This window comes from Natrix helvetica (assembly GCF_964273705.1).
Source record: "Natrix helvetica genome assembly, chromosome: Z".
NCBI classification, from domain to species: domain Eukaryota; kingdom Metazoa; phylum Chordata; class Lepidosauria; order Squamata; family Natricidae; genus Natrix; species Natrix helvetica.
In genome coordinates, this window is record NC_138554.1 from 33,568,143 (window position 1) to 33,586,907 (window position 18,765).

The 18,765-nt window shown below is 37.4% G+C and overlaps 2 protein-coding genes across 2 annotated transcripts; both read right to left on the minus strand.

The window, feature by feature from the left end:
* Positions 1-3,775: 3,775 nt before the first annotated feature.
* Positions 3,776-4,738, minus strand: LOC309401492 (olfactory receptor 6C75-like; the record flags this gene model as incomplete). The annotated part of the gene is made up of 1 exon (XM_081970554.1): positions 3,776-4,738. One exon carries the CDS (start codon positions 4,736-4,738, stop codon positions 3,776-3,778), a length of 963 nt encoding a protein of 320 aa, XP_081826680.1.
* A 10,073-nt stretch (positions 4,739-14,811) lies between these two features.
* On the minus strand, positions 14,812-15,582 carry LOC309401493 (olfactory receptor 2AP1-like; the record flags this gene model as incomplete). Its single annotated transcript, XM_081970555.1, has 1 exon — positions 14,812-15,582. The coding sequence occupies one exon, from the start codon at positions 15,580-15,582 to the stop codon at positions 14,812-14,814; it is 771 nt and encodes a 256-aa protein (XP_081826681.1).
* Between the last annotated feature and the right edge of the window lie 3,183 nt (positions 15,583-18,765).

The window sequence follows — 18,765 nt, forward strand, 5'->3', positions numbered from 1 at the left end:
TTGAGTGATCATAAAATGCCTAAAGTCAGACTAGAGGAGGCATGCAATTCTCCTGCCTCATAGTAGAGGGCACTTTTTTAGAAGCTTTTTTTAACAGTTAAGCAGAGTCATCCATGATGAGGCAGCAACTAGCTCAGCTTTTTCCTTTTACAATTTTTTTCTTTTCATGATGAGAGTGGTGAGTCTCTGCCTCACTTGCCTCACCTGACTGCACATCACTGGTAGCTATAGTATAATACTCCCTTCTGACCAAATACTTTTTTTTCTTCCTAAGCAACTTCAAAATTTTATCAGTGTCCTAAAATGAACTGAATGAACTGAATCTATGTCTGGTATACCAACTCACAACAGATAAAAAAGTTGACAGTTCTTGACCATGATACTCTATTTTTGTCAATGCATTTATTTATTTATTTATTTGTTTGTTTGTTTGTTTGTTTGTTTGTTTGTTTGTTTGTTCGTTCGTTCGTTCGTTCATTCATTCATTCATCCATCCATCCATCCATCCATTCATTCATTCAGCTGTGACACATCATTTGTTCATATTTAGCTCACAAAACACTAAAGTACCCAAGTCTTTTCACATACAATGCTGTGTAGTGTGCTTCCTTATCACCAATCTGCAATATTGATTTTGATTATCTTCTTGCCTGTGTATAACACTCTGCATTTGTCCCTGTTGAAATATATATATATATATATATATATATATATATATATATATATATATATATATATATATATATATATATATATATATATATATATATATATATATATATATATATATATATTTGCCCATTATTATAGCTTGTCAGAGTTCTTTTGTTGGTATCTAAAGTGCTTGCTATCTTCCAACTCTTTGTCATCTGTACTTGCATTATCATATTTTTGTATCTAATTTCAGGGTTTTTCCCAGTACAAATCAAAATTAACACCCTGTGATTGCAGGTTCATGTGCTCCAGGTTAATCCCCACAAACCTCTCGGCAGCTATTGAATATCACATGTCTAATTCAACAATAATAAAAATAAAATAATAAAAATAAAATAATACATTAAAAACAAATAAACCCTAACCATGTCTTTATTGAACTTTGATTGCCATTTTCCCTTCTGTCAGTTGTTCCATCAGCATGCCCATTATATAGAAAGAAAAGCAGTCGTCAGTTAAAAATTAGGTTTTTGATAGTCAGCACCTTGGACTGAAAACTGGCAAATCACTGCTGTAACATTTCAATCCAGCAGAATTTCCTTAAACCAGTTTAGAATCCAATTCTAAAGTTTTAAGAGTAAAAAACAAAACAAAACAAAACAAACCACATAGAATACATTGATAATCACCTTGGATAACCAATAATGTAAGAAGGATGCTAGTATTACTTTGATATCATGTACAATAGATGCAGTTTTCTTTTTTATATAAAAAAAAGTTTTTATTGGTTTTACAAATATTTTGGGGAAAAGGGTACATAAGTATGGATAAAAATTTTGACAGCTACATCATACGGAAGGTGGTGCTTCCCCGGGATCTTACATCTCTCTCTTATTTTATACATATCAAAATATCATTATTACATACATATTAGCAGTTTAAATTTACCTCAAATTCTTTAACATCTTCAATCATTTACTTTACATCACTTCTAACCATTTCACTGTATTCACAATTGCAATGTACTTTTAATTCATTTCTGTGACCTGAGCCTCATTGCTGCCTCCTCTCCCCTGTCTGTTGGCAGAGCTATGGCCCCTCCCTCTTTCATATCTTGTGCACTGTCTCCTGTTCCATCTAGAAGAGTCTTGTGTTTTTCCATGAAGGCTTCCGCCTCCACCACTGTATTAATTCTCACTCTACCTCCCTCCCAGAAAATCAACAACCCTTCTGGAATTAGCCATCTAAACCAGATATTCTTTTCATACAATTATTTGGTTAAAGAGTAAAATTTCTTCCTCTTATCTCTTATTTTTTTGGTATCTGTTTTAAAATGGTTATTTCTTTATCCTTATATCTTAAAGGTTCCCCCTTTTGAACCCTTAGAATTTCATCTCTTGTAGTCTTTCTAAAAAAATTAACATGAACTTCCCTTGGAACATTGTGTGTTCTAGCACATGCTGAATTAATTCTATATATCAAGTCAATATCCCACCCTAGCTGTTGTATCTTCAACCTCCGTTTCAGGTATATTTTGAAATCTAAGAAAGAGGGACATCCTTTCAAAATCCATTTTTCCATATAGTTTTCAATTCCAGCATTTTGTTTTTGTAGTGCCTTCACCTCTTCTCTCATCCCCACAGCACCCTCCTCCAGGACGTCTATTTTCTGTCTATTTTGTGAAGTTTGTTGTTGATTTTCTCTGAGTTGTTCCTTTAAATCTGCCAGCTGCTTTTTAATTTCGCCCTGTCCCTTTATAAGCATCTGGAACATTTGTTGAAACATTTCATGAGACAGCTGTTCCCCCTCAGAGGCTTTAGGTTGTAAAAAAAGAAGATAATTGTGTTTGTTGGGGAACAGGGCTTTAAGCAGAGGATGTTGGGGCTGACGCCGGTTTGGGGGGAGGGCTTCTTCGCAGGCATTGCGAAACTCAGAGAAAGTTATAAGTCTAGACAAAAATATGTACCTGTAGAAGTGCACCGTCAGGCGAGATCCATAGGCAGGCAAAGTCCAATGTGGGATATTAGTCTTTCAATACAGCTCCCTGCCAGTTAATATCAATTTTTTCCAGTCCAAGGAAGATTATACAAAGAGATGCCTCTAGGATTTACTGGGGTATAGTAATTCCAACCCAGAAAATTTTTCAGAAGAGACAGTTCATTTGTAAAGGCAGTAGAATAGGGGGAAGAAACGCCATTTTGGCTCAGCCCTCCCAGAGGATCAGAGAGCAACAGTTCAGAAAGTTTCCATACATAGTTTATAAAGTCAGCTCACATTCTTTCTTTTGCAATTGTTCTAGAAAGTCCTTACCCCATTGCTTGAAAGAAGTGAGTATCAAAAGAGTTTTTTTCCAATTCTCTCTCTCTCCTCTGAGAGTGAGATCTTATAAAGCCACTTTTCTGAGAGGGGGGGGAGAAAGCCCCCCTCTCCAATCTTAACACTTTTCCAGGATCAAAGAGTCTTAAGAAAACTGCTAATCCTTATTTACAAGTTTATTCAAAAAAGAAAAAAGGAGACCCCAGGGGAACTCCCCTCTCACCGCATTTCAGCTGTTGCCTTCATATATAACGTTTCTTCCCATCTCCTCAGGACGAAGGCGCACATGGCATTGCGCACCCCCTATGCCTCTCGGCGCCTAGAGCAATGCTGGCAGCCCCCCTGAGGCCGCCGCCACTCCAGGGGGCTCCAGCAAGCAGCCCCTCCGGGAGGACGCCCCTACAAGGCACCCTGTGCCCCCCCAAATCAGAGGGAGCCCACAAAGATGGCAAATGGCAGACTGCATGTCCGTCGTCCTCAGAAACCGGAAGCAGAATCCAATAGATGCAGTTTTCAGTGATATATAATCAATAAAGATAGAACCTGTCATGAATACTTTATAATGTAATGGTTTGAAATTAACAAACCACAAAACTTTACTGTTAAAAAGTGACATCCCATGAACCAAAGGAACCAAAAGAGGCACAACTGGATTGAATAGATATTTACTGAATATTTATTTCTCTGGCAGTAATTACATTAATATATTCATGATTAAGGGAAAACCGTTTCTAAAAATTATTTGAAATAAAATGATTGAATACCTACAATGGAAATATTTTCAAACTGTATCCCTTGATGTTAATTAGAAGCAAAAAAAATTCCCATATTTGAAGAATTCTTTTCTAATGATTTCTTTTATGTCTTTATTTCGTAAACTGTAAATGAAAGGATTGACAATGGGGGTAAGAACTGTATATACAAAAGAAAAGCCCTTTTTCATATCTTCAAATTTTCCAGTGGTTGGCAAAATGTAAACAAACATTAAGGATCCATAAAAAATAGAAACTACAGTAAGATGAGAAGAACAAGTGGAAAATGCCTTTTTCCTCCCATCCTGAGATGGGATTTTTAGAATTGCTCTAATAATTAGGACATAGGATGAAATCGTTATGAAAAATGTAGATAAAAGTCCTACAGATGATGTTATCAAAGCAACACTTTCAATCATCCAAGTGTCACTGCAAGAAAGTCTTACCAGAGGTGTGAAATCACAAAAGAAATGGTCAATTTTGTATTGACTACAGAAGGTGAGTTGTGTCAACAAGGATGTTAAAATTGTGATGAATAATGAACCATTTATCCAAGATAATGTAACTAGCAAGATACATGTTTTGCTGTTCATAATAAGGACATAATGCAAGGGTCTACATATAGCTAGATAACGATCATATGACATTGCTGCTAAGAGGTAACACTCTGTAGCTCCCAGAGTACAAAAGAAATGCATTTGTAAAATGCAACCCCAAAGAGAAATTGTTTTCTTTCCAGAAAGAAAAATAGCCATCATTTTAGGTATTATAACTGAGGTGTAGCAGATCTCCAAGTAGGAGAGATTAGAAAGGAAGAAGTACATAGGGGTGTGGAGATGCTTTTCCATCACAACCAATGTAATTATGAGAAGGTTTCCAGATAATGTTACAGTATAAATTATTAAAAATAATATGAAGAGTAGAGGATTAAACTTTTTAGTGTTCCCAAATCCAAGAAGGATAAACTCTTTTATCCTTGATGAGTTCTGCCATTCTGAAGACTTTTCAAGCAGCATCTATTAATATGACATCAATCATTCATTATCTGGAAGTATATGGAACAAATAAGTGCATTGAAATATCTGTCAGGTTTATATAAAGTCAGAACTTGTTTAATTCTATGAAACAATTTTTGCACACATTTTCTTCCTTTCATGATTTATAGGAAAATTTACATGGATTTCAACCCAAAAAATATATAAGATATTCATATGAGACCAATTGAAATTATAGTCAGGAGTACATTGATTTCTTTGTGGGGAAGTATTTTCCCCAAATGGAATGAATGGACTAGATTATTTACAAATTACATGCTTTGGGTTTAAATGGGAAAAAAGTATTATTGCAATATATGCTAGTAACATTACAATAAATAATATACAAAATATATGCTAGTGACATAATGACAATTAACAGACACAAAAACCATTAATTTCATTGTAAATATTGCTGTTTACAAATTAAATATGTAAATAATAATTTAAATTCAAGTATTATTTCTGCTTATAGAAAATACTAATCATGAAATGAAAAACACATAAGAAGAATACCTAGGTTGTGGTTCTCAAATGATGTTCCAATGTCCCAGTTTATGTTTAAAGTTAATATTCAAGGATGCGATATTTTAAAGGAAACAAGCAATGTTTTATTAAATTTTGTTCAGCTATCTTTTTGTCCACCTCTGTTGCATCCTTCTTTTGTTGTCAATGGTATGAAGTTATACTAAGTGCAAAACAACCAGAATAGTCCCAAGAGGGGGAAAATGTTTCTAGAAGATAATTGGACTTATGGAAATAAAGGTTTGGGCAGGGGGGAGAGGGAGGGAGGAGAGACAGACAGACAGACAGACAGACAGACAGACAGACAGACAGACAGACAGACATAAGAGAAAAATTCTAATGGCACAATTTTTCAGGAAACTTGACCAACTTCTGATAATATGAAGAATTATCTGCTAAGTGTTAGAATCTAATCCTCCTCAGCACATAAACAAAAAGCAGGCCACAAAAGGCTTAATATAACTGTAAGGAAATATTTAGGTTGGCAAAAATTGACTCATGAGGTATGTCCTTCCCATTTTCCAGTGATTAAATTAAAGCATAGTTTTCTCCTTAATTCTAGATTACATGTTTCCTTAATTAGTTTACATCCATTGCTTATGTGCTTTGGAGAATAGATTGACACCTATATCTTGAAGAAACCACTCAGAAATTGGAACACATATATCATATAAATTTTCTAAATAAATAGTAAATAAGTAAATAATGGATTACCCTAATTTATTTATTTACTATTTATTTAGAAAATTTATATTGCTATCTACTCACACATGGTGACTCAAGACAGCTCACAAGAACATAAAAGTACTATGTAAAAGAACTAAAAATAATAATAAATAAAATAAAACTTTCCGTCCCTCCTCAATAACAACATACATTCATACCAGCCATTCAATGGGCTCCATCTTACTCTCAGTTTCTCAGCCTCCAGTTCCCCAAGCTAAACCACGTTTTCAAAGCCTTCCAAAAAATATTATGGGGGGAGGAGTTTAATCTCTGGAAGAGATTCCAGATGTATCTCCTTAAGGGATGGGACATTCCCTGCTTCCCTGTTCTAGAGGGTCAAGTAGATATGACCAGAGGGTACCCAGATGATCTGGTCCCAAGCCATGAAGTGTTTTAAAGATGACAACCAGCATCTTGAATTTCACCCAGAAGGTGAAATAGGCAACCAATGCAGCTCCTGCAGGAAATATGATACATGTGCACACTGAGGTCTGCAGAAAACTATATGGGCTGCTGTTATCTGCACCAACTGGAGCTTCCAGATCAATAATGGGATTGAATGACCATGATTAGAGATTGCTGCTCCAGGAAAAGCTGGTGCATAACTCACAGTTGTGAAAAGACCCTGTCATGCCACCTTCGATCAGGAGTCGTGGGTCCAGGAAAAACAAAAACAAAATTAGGCATAGTAAAGTGGTAGTAACACATCACATGATCTTGATTCTATTCCTCTAATAATGCAGCATTGGCTTTTTGGGCAGCTGTAGTACTAAAAGGAATATGAATATGAGCAATAAGCTGGCTCATTTTCAAGTGATTTTCAAGTGGCTACTGAGCTACTACATTTGTGCATTTGGTCTATTTTGCCTAAGTGTAAAATCTTACTTTTCTCACCATTGCATTTTGTTAAATAGGGCCCAATATTGAAATATATCAAAATCCTTCTTGACCTTGAGCCTATCTTGTGGAATGTTGGATATTCCTGCCAATTTAGTATTATCTGGAAATTTGATAATTCTCCTTAAATCATTTATATAGATGGTGAAGAGTACTGGTCCTAAGACAGAGCCTTGGGTTACTGTGCTTCCTACATCCCTCCATATAGATGCAGTTCCATTAAGGACTACACATTGAATACTGTTGGTCAACCAGTCCCTAACCCATCTGCTATTATTAGCTTTTAACTCATTTTTCTATCTTATCAACTAGTAGGTTGTGGTTTACTTTATAAAATACTTTGTTGAAATCCAAATAAATTATTTCCATAGCATTTTGCTTGTCCGCTAATTTAGTCACTTTGTCAAAGAAAACACTAAAATTTGTCTGGTGTTGTGTCTCAGCTGTCGATCTGCACAGTTCTGGACTCTCATTGGTTAAAACACATGGGGTGTACTGGCGGGAAAAGTACTCATTCTAATTGGTTGCCAGTTTGACAGCTGCTATATTTAAAAGCTGTCAAACTGGAGATGTTCCGTTCTGATGTTAGAGTTGTCGATAAACACTTCTGGCTAACTTGCCTCTCACCTCAGATCGTGATTCCTTGTTCAGGAATACAGAAAACTGGTGACAAAGGTGGGATCCTAAGTTTCCCTCAATACGCTTGCTAACGAGAAAAAAAATACTGCCTCAGAATAGCGACTATGCCTACATTTGCGCCATTCAGCACAGACAGAAAATCTTGGGAGGCATTCGTAGAATGGTTTGAATGTTTCATGATGGCAAATGACCTGGCTGAAGTTTCTGGTGACAGGAAAAAAGGTTATTTCCTTAGTGCATGTGGGCCGAAAATGGTTGGGACAGCGGGAGCCCTGTCAGCCCCGATGTCTGTCAATACAATGCCGTGGGAGCTTCTTTTGACTAAATTAAAAAGCCATTACACTCCGGCCCCGTCCAAGATCACTAGAAGACATGCTTTCAGGCAGTGTCTCCAAAAAGAGGGAGAATCCATTAGCCAGTATATTAATTGTGAATTTCCTGTGTTGGAGGTTGCACTGCTGGAGCAGTTTGTGTGTGGAATTAGGGACTTGCACCTGCAGCAAAGGTTATTATCTCCTTCCGAAATCAACCTCCAGATAGCGGTTGATGAGGCCAAGGCTGCCGAAATGGCTGAGAAATCGACAGTCCAGATTCAACACTACTAGGCTGCAGCTTCCTCAGGACTGAAATTGGCTACCGTCAACCAACAGGGAAGCCCTGTAGGAGATGTAGAAGAGGACCCTGAAGAAATTGACCACCTCAAAGCAAAACTTGCCAAATGGCCTCAGGAGGGTTGCATCATCTGCGGAGGCAACCATTATAGATCAAATTGCCATTTCAAAGCAGCTGTATGCAGACACTGTGGCAGGAAGGGTCATTTGGCCAGTGTTTGCTGTGCTTCCGTGCCCACTCCCAGCTAGGCAGGGGACAGCTATGGGGAAAAGAAGACCACTAGACAGATTGGAAGGTACAAGGCGTCCTGTGCTGCTATTGAGGATGACCCACCACAAGAAGCATGGGATATGCGATCCACAGGAGGGGGTGCCACGAGAGGGAAACAAAATGTCCTCACACTTCTGTTGGAAGGATCTCCATGCAAAATGGAAATCAACACCAGCTCTGCCAAGCCGATCGTCTCCTGGCACACCCTGAAACATAAAATGTCTAATCTGTCTAAATACTCTTTCTCATTGCAGGTGCGGCCACCGAGATTACTAAGGGAACTTCATTCTCATGCTGGGGAAGATCTCGGTGTTGGTCGGGCACAAGAAGTTTAGAGGCCGGTTATCACTCATTGTTGTTGCCAACCCCTTGAATATCCTGCTTGGTATTGAGTGGTTTGAGCCCTTGGGCCTGTCTGCTGCCGGCATTCACACATCTACAGTTGATGATGATTTTGAAAAGCTCACAAATGAATATACAGATGTGTTTGATGGGACACTGGGTAATTATAAGGGCAACCCTATTATACTTAATTTAGATCCACAGGTTTCCCCTATCAGATTGAAGGCAAGGAGGGTGCCATTCACCCTTAGGGCTAAAGTGGAAGCTGAATTGGATAAATTGATCCGCCAAGGGATCCTAGAGCCTGTCGATCATTCGCAGTGGGAGACCCCTATTGTCACCCCTGTGAAAGCGGAAGGGTCTATTAGGATCTGAGTGGGTTACAAAAATACATTGAATAAAGCCTTGCAATCCAATCCATACCATGTCCCAGTGGTGCAACACTTACTGCACTCCCTGGCCAGGGTTAGATCTTTGCTAAATTGGACATGGCACAGGCTTATCAACAGCTGCCTGTGGCAAGGCAACAGCCAATTCCCAAACAATTGTGACACACAAGGGGGCATTCCGGTGCCGGAGGCTCCAGTTCGGGATCTGTGTTGCCTCAGGTATTTTCCAATGTTTGATGGAGAGGCTGCTCCAAGGGCTAGAGGGGGTAGTCTTTTATTTTGATGATGTATTACTGGCCGCAAAGGATGGGGAAGACCTCATCCACAAATTGCGGGCTGTGTTACAGTGATTTAGGAATATTGGGCTATGTTTAAAAAGAAGTAAATGCTATCTGGGAATGTCCTCAGTAGAGTTCTTGGCATTGATGCTGAGGGAATTCACCCTACCAAGTCCAAAGTGGATGCTATCCACAATGCCCCTATCCCTAAATCAAAGAGTACGCTCCAAGCATTCCTAGGGCTGCTCAACTCTTACGCGGTTTTCCTCCTGCATAAAGCTTCTGTGGCAGAGCCACTGCACTGTCTGGTGGACGGTTCTGCGGTTTGGCACTGGGGCACTAGGGAAACTGCAGCTTTCACAAAAGTTAAGGCTCTCCTCACGTCATCGACAGTCCTCATACAATATAACGAGCAACTGCCCTTGACCCTCACTTGTGACATGTCGCCCTACGGCGTTGACGCTGTCTTAGCCCACAGGTTACCTTATCGTCAACTGAGCATAATTATGGTCAAATTGATAAAGAGGCACAGGCGGCTGTGGCAGAATAAATGATTCCACAATTATTTGTATGGCTGCCAGTTCTTGTTGATCACAGACCATAAGCCCCTCCTGGGCATTCTGGCCGGTGACCGACAAACTCCACAGATACTATCACCGCGTATGTTATGCTGGTCAGAATTCCTGGCTTTGTATTCATACTGCCTAGAACACCGACCGGGAAAGAGCCTGGGGCATGCCAATGCATTAAGTCATTGTCCGTTACCCCGCCTGGTACAGGACTCCACTCCTACATCCACAGTCCTAGCCATGGAAGGTATTAACTTACCACTCACTGCTACAGATATTGCAGCTTGTACTAACACTGATGAGGTGCTATCCCAGGTCCTTGACTATGTGTGCAGGGGGTGGCTGGCAGATGCCATACCGGAAGACTTCCTGCCTATTATCGTAGGTGAACGGAACTGTCCACCCTTAATGGGTGTTTGTTATGGGGTAGCTAGGTTGTGGTGTCGCTAGCACTTCGAACCCAAGTATTGAGGATATTACACAAGGGAAACCCGGGTATCATTCACATGAAAGCCCTGGCCCGCAGTGCAATCTGGTGGCCGTGGATGGACGAGGCCATTCAGGCATGGGTTTATCATTGTCCAAAATGTCAAACTACCCGATCTGCTCCACCTATAGCAGAGCCTTGGGTATGGGAGACCCCATCTTGTCCTTGGTCCAGGTTATATCTGGCCCAATACAAGGGGCCATGATCTTAGTGGTAGTCGACGCCATCTCCAAATGGGTTGAGGTGGTGCCCATGGGCTCAACCATGGCGGCGGCTACGATTAGGATATTACAGAAATTATTTGCATGCCATGGGTTACCGGACATGGTGGTCACGGATAATGGACCACAATGAATGGCTGCCGCTTTACAAACATTTTTAGCCTCCCTGGGCATTAGGCAGGCACTAACAGCCCCATTCCACCCAGCAAGCAATGGCCGAGCAGAATGTGCAGTCCGATCAGCCAAGGCAGCTTTGGGGATGATGGGAGCAGTAAATTTACAGGATAAATTATCACACTATTTGTTAAGGCAGCACACAACACCATGTCCTTTGACCAACAAAACGCCTGCGGAGATGCTCATGGGTAGGAGACTCCGCACAACTCTGGATCGCTTACACCCTAACTATGTCACCTGTAAAGACCCATTACAAGAGTACAATACCCGGGGGTTCCATAGCGGCGCCTGGGTTTTCAGCCAAAATTTTGGTGGGTCTCTAAAATGGGTGGCAGGGACAATAATGGAGATAACAGGACCCTGCTCTTACAGGGTCCTACTAAGAGGTGGTCAAGTATGGCGGAGGCACATATATCAGCTGCGCCGCTGAGAGGCTACAATGGATCTAGACACCACTGGAAAACCAGACTCCGATGCATGCGCACCTGCAAACCCTACCACCACAGAACACCGCAGAATCAACGACCCACTGCACGCCGCCTAACAGGCAAGTTCCTCACCTTCCCCAGTCACCAGACCTGACATTACAGCTGACACCGTGCCAGGCTACCCACCTCCAACATCTGAAGTTCCATCTGATTCATCTGGGGCCCCAGAGGAGGACCGTTGGCCAGCCCCTACTTCAACTCCAACTTGTCCTGTTTCGGCCCAGACACCAGGCCTCAGTCTATGCCGCTTGGAAAGGATCCTGCGCTGCCGGCTTACTTTTTGGGGGAGGGGAGTAGTGTTGTGTCTCAGCTGTCGATCAGCACATTTCTGAACTCTCATTGGTTAAAACGCATGGGGCGTACTGGCGGGAGGAGTACGTGTTCTAATTGGTTGCCGGTTTGACAGCTGTTATATATAAAAGCTGTCAAAACGGAGTTGTTCCATTAGAGTTGTCAATAAACACTTCTGGTTAACTTGCCTCTTGCCTCAGATCCTGATTCCTTGTTCAGGAATACACAAAATCTGATATGATATGTTTCTGACAAATCCATGTAGGCTTCTGGTTATAATGTGTTTTCCTTTAGGTATCCACACATTGCTTGATTATGTTTTCCAGAATCTTCCAAAGTATTATATGAGGGTGATAGGTCTGTAGTGGATCAATTTTTTTTAAAGATAGAAAGTATGTCAGTTCTTTTCAAGTCCTCAGATATTCTCTGGTGCTCCAGGATCTCTAAAAAATATGATTCAGTGGTTTTGAGATCATGTCTGCTAGTTCTTTCAGAATCCTTGTATGTAAGCCATCTGCACCTGGTGATTTGAATCATCTAGAATGTATAGGTGTTTTCTTACCATTTTCTTGCCTATTTTGACTTGTATTCCTAATCTGTCTTTTACAGTACTACTTTTGATAGGTTGTTCTACTTTTTTTCTTTTGCATGAAGACAGTTGTAAAGAATGAAGTTCCACTTTCTTCCTGCTGTCCATCACTTCCTTGCCATCTTCCCCCATTAGTAGACCAATTGTTTCCTTGGCTTTTTTATTATTCTTTCAATATTGAAAGAAACTTTTAAAATTAGTTTTGACATTTGTTGAAAATCTTAGTTCATTCTGAGTCTTAGTTTTCCTGAACTCATCTTTGCAATTGGTATTCTGCCTTTGTTATGTCTCCAATCTTCCATTTTTTATATTTGTCCTTTTTGTCTTTTAGTTTATCAGAAAGTTTTTTATGCAACCATGCTTGTTTCTTCTTTGATTTCTTATTTTTCTTTTCAGAAGTATTGTGGAGGACTGGACTTTTATCATTACATTTCTCTGAGTTCCCCAAGCTTCTTGAGTTGTTTTCCTCTTAAAAATTTCATTTATAGAATCCTTCCCAAGCTGTTTCTAAATTTGTCAAAATCACCTCTCTTAAAGACTCAGACATTCATTTGATTTTGTACTATTGATTTTGTCTTATTATACTAAATTCCAATATGATGTATGGATATATCCTTTCATTATAAAGAACTGAAAAACGTTCATTTAAATTTTATTTAAACAAACATAACTATTAAGGTTTGAACAATTAAACACGGGAGATAATGACTCCCATATCACTAGTGTTATCTCCCAATGGTTTCATTAAATTAAAAGATATTAAATGTATGTCTAAAAATAAATTGTTCATCTATTTGTATTGAATATAAATATTTGCTAGCTGTTATTTTCCACCTCTGTTGTATTTTCCTTGATATCTCTCTGCAGAGGTAAATATAGTCCAGATTCTCATGAGATAAGCTCACACATGTCCAAGAATTAATTCCATTTTTTAGCTTCTTAACTCCATCTCTGACACTGTTGGTTCTTTTTTCCTGATTTCTAATGGATGTGATATTCAAAGAGCAGATATGTTACCAAACCTATTGGTTCCTTTTGTTATGCCTTGCTTGTTCACTCCTCAATTGCTATGTAAGAAAAATAAAACCAAGATGTCTAAATTCATATGGATCAGAAAAAAATGAATAAATTCTCAAATTTGCAATTATACTACATAAAGTCTTAAAAACCTGTTTGTTTACAATCCTTCTGTTTACAAATTACATAAGACATTATTAAAAATCTGACTGAAGCTGCAATTGTTATGTGTCTACCCTATTTTATTAATAGATCTTGACTATCTATAATTATACTTAAATCTTATTCAATGTTGTTTCTGCCTGCATCTTTCCCCATTTATAATAATTGTTCTTGGTTAATTAGTTAGGTGTTACTCTCAGGGTCAATAGTTTATATAGTTTAATTCAGCAGACAAAGTCATTTCTGCATCTTGTGGACTCATCAAATTGAACATGAGAAGTTGTATTTTTAAAAAATGGAATTTTCAAATTCACACATTTCTTAATATTTGCAAATTTTGTACATAGTATGATAATCCATTCTGCTTCTGTGATGTTTTATATATTGTACATAATGCCTCAACTGATATCTGCTTGAAAGTTCATAAAGAAAAAAAATCTTACTGAGTTTAAAGTTATGAATACTGAATCTTTTCCAGCTCATGCAAGAACTATTCTGTATATAATTTTACAAAATCAATAAAAGAGACTTCTAAGAAATCCTTTTACCATATGTATAATGGTAAGAGACCCTATGTGACTGTTTTTAACTTCATATGTCAATCTCAGATGCTCTAATATTCAAATAAAGATTCACCAACAAAAATAAAATATGTATTTAACATATTTTTTTTAAAAAAAATTATTTTACAAACCTTATAAAAAACCCCAAAAATTAAATCAACATTTTTTTATTTTTATTTTATTTTCTGCAAAAGTTATCTACAGAAGAGACAGCCAAGAAACAACCCTTTTTGTAGAAAAAAATAGATCAAGTGCCTGTTAGGGTTGTATTAATGTGTGAAGTGCTTCAACTTCAACCTCAACAGGGCAGACACATAGTTTCCTATATTTCTGACTCTTAGTGAAAGAAGAAATTACATTTTTCTACGTGTACCTATTTGTCAGTGAATAATGTTACACTAATTTTGAAACAGACATGAATAGGAAAGAATCTTAACCCAGAATCCTGAAAGTTTCTCATCATGAAACGAAAGATGATACACATTCTTGTAATTTAAATTGCTGAAGGCAAGAATGTATCCCAAATGATCCAATTCATTGTAAATAAAAGTAATTTATTAATAGAACTGAATATAACTGCAGTATAATTGGAAAGATATCTATGCTATATAATATGTATTGAGAGGTATTTTTGTGGTATGGTTAAAGTGTAATAAAAATTGGGAAACCATTATTTCTAGTCATATACAGTAGTTACCAGAAGACAAGAGTGACTGAAAGACAAGTACACAAATACACACAGACACACACATACAAAAGCTTTAGTGTATAAATAATACACACACAATTAATTATCCCCACCAAAATACCTCCTTAGCACAGAGCATTTCTAATGATTATCTTTATCTCTCTATTTCTCAAACTATAAATAAAGGGATTGACCATGGGGGTTAAAATGGAATACAGGAAAGAGAAGCTCTTATTCATATCTTTGAATCTTCCAGTTGTTGGCATAATGTAGACAAGCATTAAGGAGACATAGAAAATGGAGACAACAGTAAGATGGGAAGAACACGTGGAAAATGCCTTTTGTCTGCCATTTACAGACTGGATTTTCATAATTGCTCGAATGATAAAAGCATAAGATGAGACAGTTATAAAAAATGTAGGTATAATTCCTAAAGATGATGTTATCAAAGCAACTCTTTCAATCACCCAAGTGTCACTGCAAGAAAGTCGTATTAAGGGTGTGAAATCACAAAAGAAATGGTCAATTTTGTATTGACTACAGAATACTAGTTGGGTCAACAAAGATGTCAAAATAGTGATGAGAAGAAATCCTATTATTCCTGATGTTAAAACCAGCAAAATACATGTTTTGTCATTCATAAGTGTGACATAATGCAAAGGTCTACATATGGCTAGATAACGATCATAAGACATTGCTGCCAAAATATAACATTCAGTAGCTCCTAAAGTGGAAAAGAAATGCATCTGTAAAATGCAGCCCCATAGAGAAATTGTTTTCTTTCCAGATAGAAAAGTGGCCAGCATTTTAGGTATTATTGTTGAGGTGTAGCAGATTTCCAAACAGGCTAGATTAGAAAGAAAGAAGTACATAGGAGTATGAAGATGCTTCTCCATCATAACCAGTATAATTATGAGAAGGTTCCCGGATAGTGTTATACTATAAATGATTAGAAATAAGAAGAAGAAAATAATGTCCAAGTTCTTACTGTTCCCAAATCCAAGAAGGATGAACTCTTTTATCCTTGTTGTGTTCTGCCATTCTGAAGGCTTTTCAAACTTCATCTATTAGTAAAATATCAAATGTTGCAGATTGGAAATTTATGGTCCATTTAGATTCCTATATAGCTCGTTGCAATGTACGAAAAAACATTTACAAAATTATTAACTTTCCATGGGGTGCATCAAAATTTGCATTAATTCCACAAAAAAATATAGAGCTTAATCCACATCATGTCACATTCTGATAGCTGATAGCCAGGACTATGTTGCTTTTATTGTAAATATTTCTTCCAAATAAAATTAATAGCCTCAATTATTTGCAACTTGCACATGTGTCATGCAATTAAAAACAATAATTTTAAATTATGTGTTTCATTGAAAATATTACATTTTAAAATTTTATTAGCTTAAATCTAAATAATTTTCAAGATAGAAAAGGTAAAAATATAATAATAATAATGAAATACCTATGAATCTCAATTTGAAAGTGACATTCTAATGTTTAGGTGTCATAAAAATAATTCTTCCAAGAATGTGCCAGGCATTGTTTTATTGGCTAAATATAATCATTCAGTTCATGTGTAGCCTTCTTTTGTTCTCAGTGGTATGACCCTACACCAAGGACAAAGTAATCAGAATAGTCCCAAGAGAAAAAATTGCTTTCAGAAGATAATTTGCCTAGTGGAAAGGAAAAATTAGGGGAGGTAAGAGAAAGAGGCCAGAAGGGAATGAAAGCTTCTTCCCTCCCTCATCTTTATCTACTTTTTTTTCCTTAATATTTTGAGCAGAACCTGGATATCTTCTTCTGTAGGTATCTTTTAATATCTTCCTCTTCTATTTTCTCTCAGCTATATAGGGTTTGAAAGTATTTTACTGCTATGCATTTTCCCCCCTTCCTTTTGGAGTTGTATCTCTCCTTCTTCATCCTCTAATTGCTGCATTAATTTCTTTTCTTTTTCTTTTTTTAGTTTATAGGCCAGCCATCTCCCCGGTTTGTTGGAATTTTTGAAATAATTTTGTCTATTTGATCTAATTTTCTGGGCCATTTCTTTTTGTGCAATTAAATTTAATCTGTTTCATTATTTCTTTTTCTTCTTTAAGTTCCTGGTTCTTTCTGGTTTTATATCCCAATTTCTCCAGTTTCTCCTGGAGCTCTGTATATTGTTTCTTTTTATCTTTGTTTCTTCTTACTGTGTATGCTATCATAATGCCACGCACATAGGCTTTTGTTGTATCCCATAGGTTTTGATTGGTTGTCTGTTCATTCCAGTTTTCCTTTAGGAAAAACACTAATTATTTTTTCACATATTGAACATAGTTCTTTTCTTTCATATTGCTCTGATTCATGGTCCATCTCTTTTTCCTTTTTGCCTCTCCTTTTCATTTGATTGTTAATGGGTTATGGTCCGCCCACATGTTTGGTGTTATTTCTACTTCCTCTACATCCTTCTCCATTTCCAGGTCCATCCACACCACGTCAATCCTGGACCATGAATTATGGGGGTTTGAAAAGAATGTGTATTAACTCTTCTGTGGGTTGATTTCTCTCCAGACATCTTCTAGATTTAATTCTTGGGCCATTTCAAAAAATGCATTTGGTAGTGTTCTTCTTTCATAATTGTTTTTTATTATCTGTTTTATAGTCTTTCTTTGGATCTACCATTGCATTAAAGTCCCCTAATAAGCATATGTTGTCCAGTTCCAGTTCTGCAATCCACTTATGTAATTTACTGTAGTATTCTTTCTGGTTCATGTTTGGTGCATATATGGCTGCAATTAGTACTCTTTTTAATTTTATTGATACTTCGATTAATAACATTCTTCCCTCTTCATCTTCATATACCTGTTTAGGTTTTAACCAGTCCTTTATATATATATTACAATTCCTCTTTTCTTTGTTTTGGCCAAGGCCAGATGTAATTTCCCTAACTTCGGAGATTCCAGGATACTACCATTTCCTTTTATAATATGAACTTCATGTAGGCATGTGATATCCATGTTTTGTTTTTGGACTTAGAAATTGTTTGTCTTCTTTTTATAGTTGAATTGAGTCCATTTATATTGACCAATATTAATTTCACTTCTTCCTCCATCCTGTTACTTGTTTATCGCCTTTGTTCCTCTACTTGATTTTGTTTCCCTTTGGTTTCTTGTCCTCATTCCTTCTCTTTCCTGAACTTCTGTATCGGTCTTCTCTCGCACTTTTTGGTCTGATCCTTTTTCCTCCATCTGCTGCTCTTCTTGGTTTTTGGTTTCCAGTTCCTCTTTGCTGTCTGATTCTTCCTCTATGTAATGTTCATAGAATTCCTGGGCTTTATCTATGTGTCAATCCTTATTTTCTTATCTTGCCAGGATATTAATATGCCTTCTGGTATCAACCAGCAGAACATTATTTTATATTTTATCAGTGTGGAGAGAAATGGGTAATTCCTTCTTTGCTCTCTGATTCTCTTTGGTATCTGTTTGAGGGTTATGACTTCTTTTCCTTTATGGACCAGCTGTCCTTTTGTAGATTTCATCTCTGACAGGGTTTTTTTTTTTTTTTTGCAAATCTTATATGTATTTCACGGGGCAACCTATGTCTTTGTGCAAAATTAGTATGCACTCTGTAGATTTCATTGATATTATTCCTCAGTTCACTTTTGTCCATTTGCAATTGGTCAGCTAGAAGAATCCTCATGAGTTTTGGTAGGTCCTCATCTTTTGTCTCTGCTATATTCTGAAATCTTAAATAGAAAGAGGATATTTACAATTCTAAATGGACTATTGTCTCCCCCAGTTCTCTATTGGCTGCTGTCAGTCTTTCTTCTGTTGCTTCCAATTTCTTTTCAGTTTGTTCTGTCCTTGCTTCTACCAGTTTTATTTTCTTCTCATTTTTGGCTATTGTTTCCTGTATCTTCCCCATTCTGTCATCCAACTTCTTTATATCATCTTTCACTTCCCCTAGATCACCTTTCATTTCCTCATGATTTTTGGTTATCGATTCTTGTGTTTTTATCTTAAATAGAAAGAAGATTGTTCTAATTCTAAATGGACTATTGCCTCCCACAGCTCTATATTGGCTGCTGTCAGTCTATC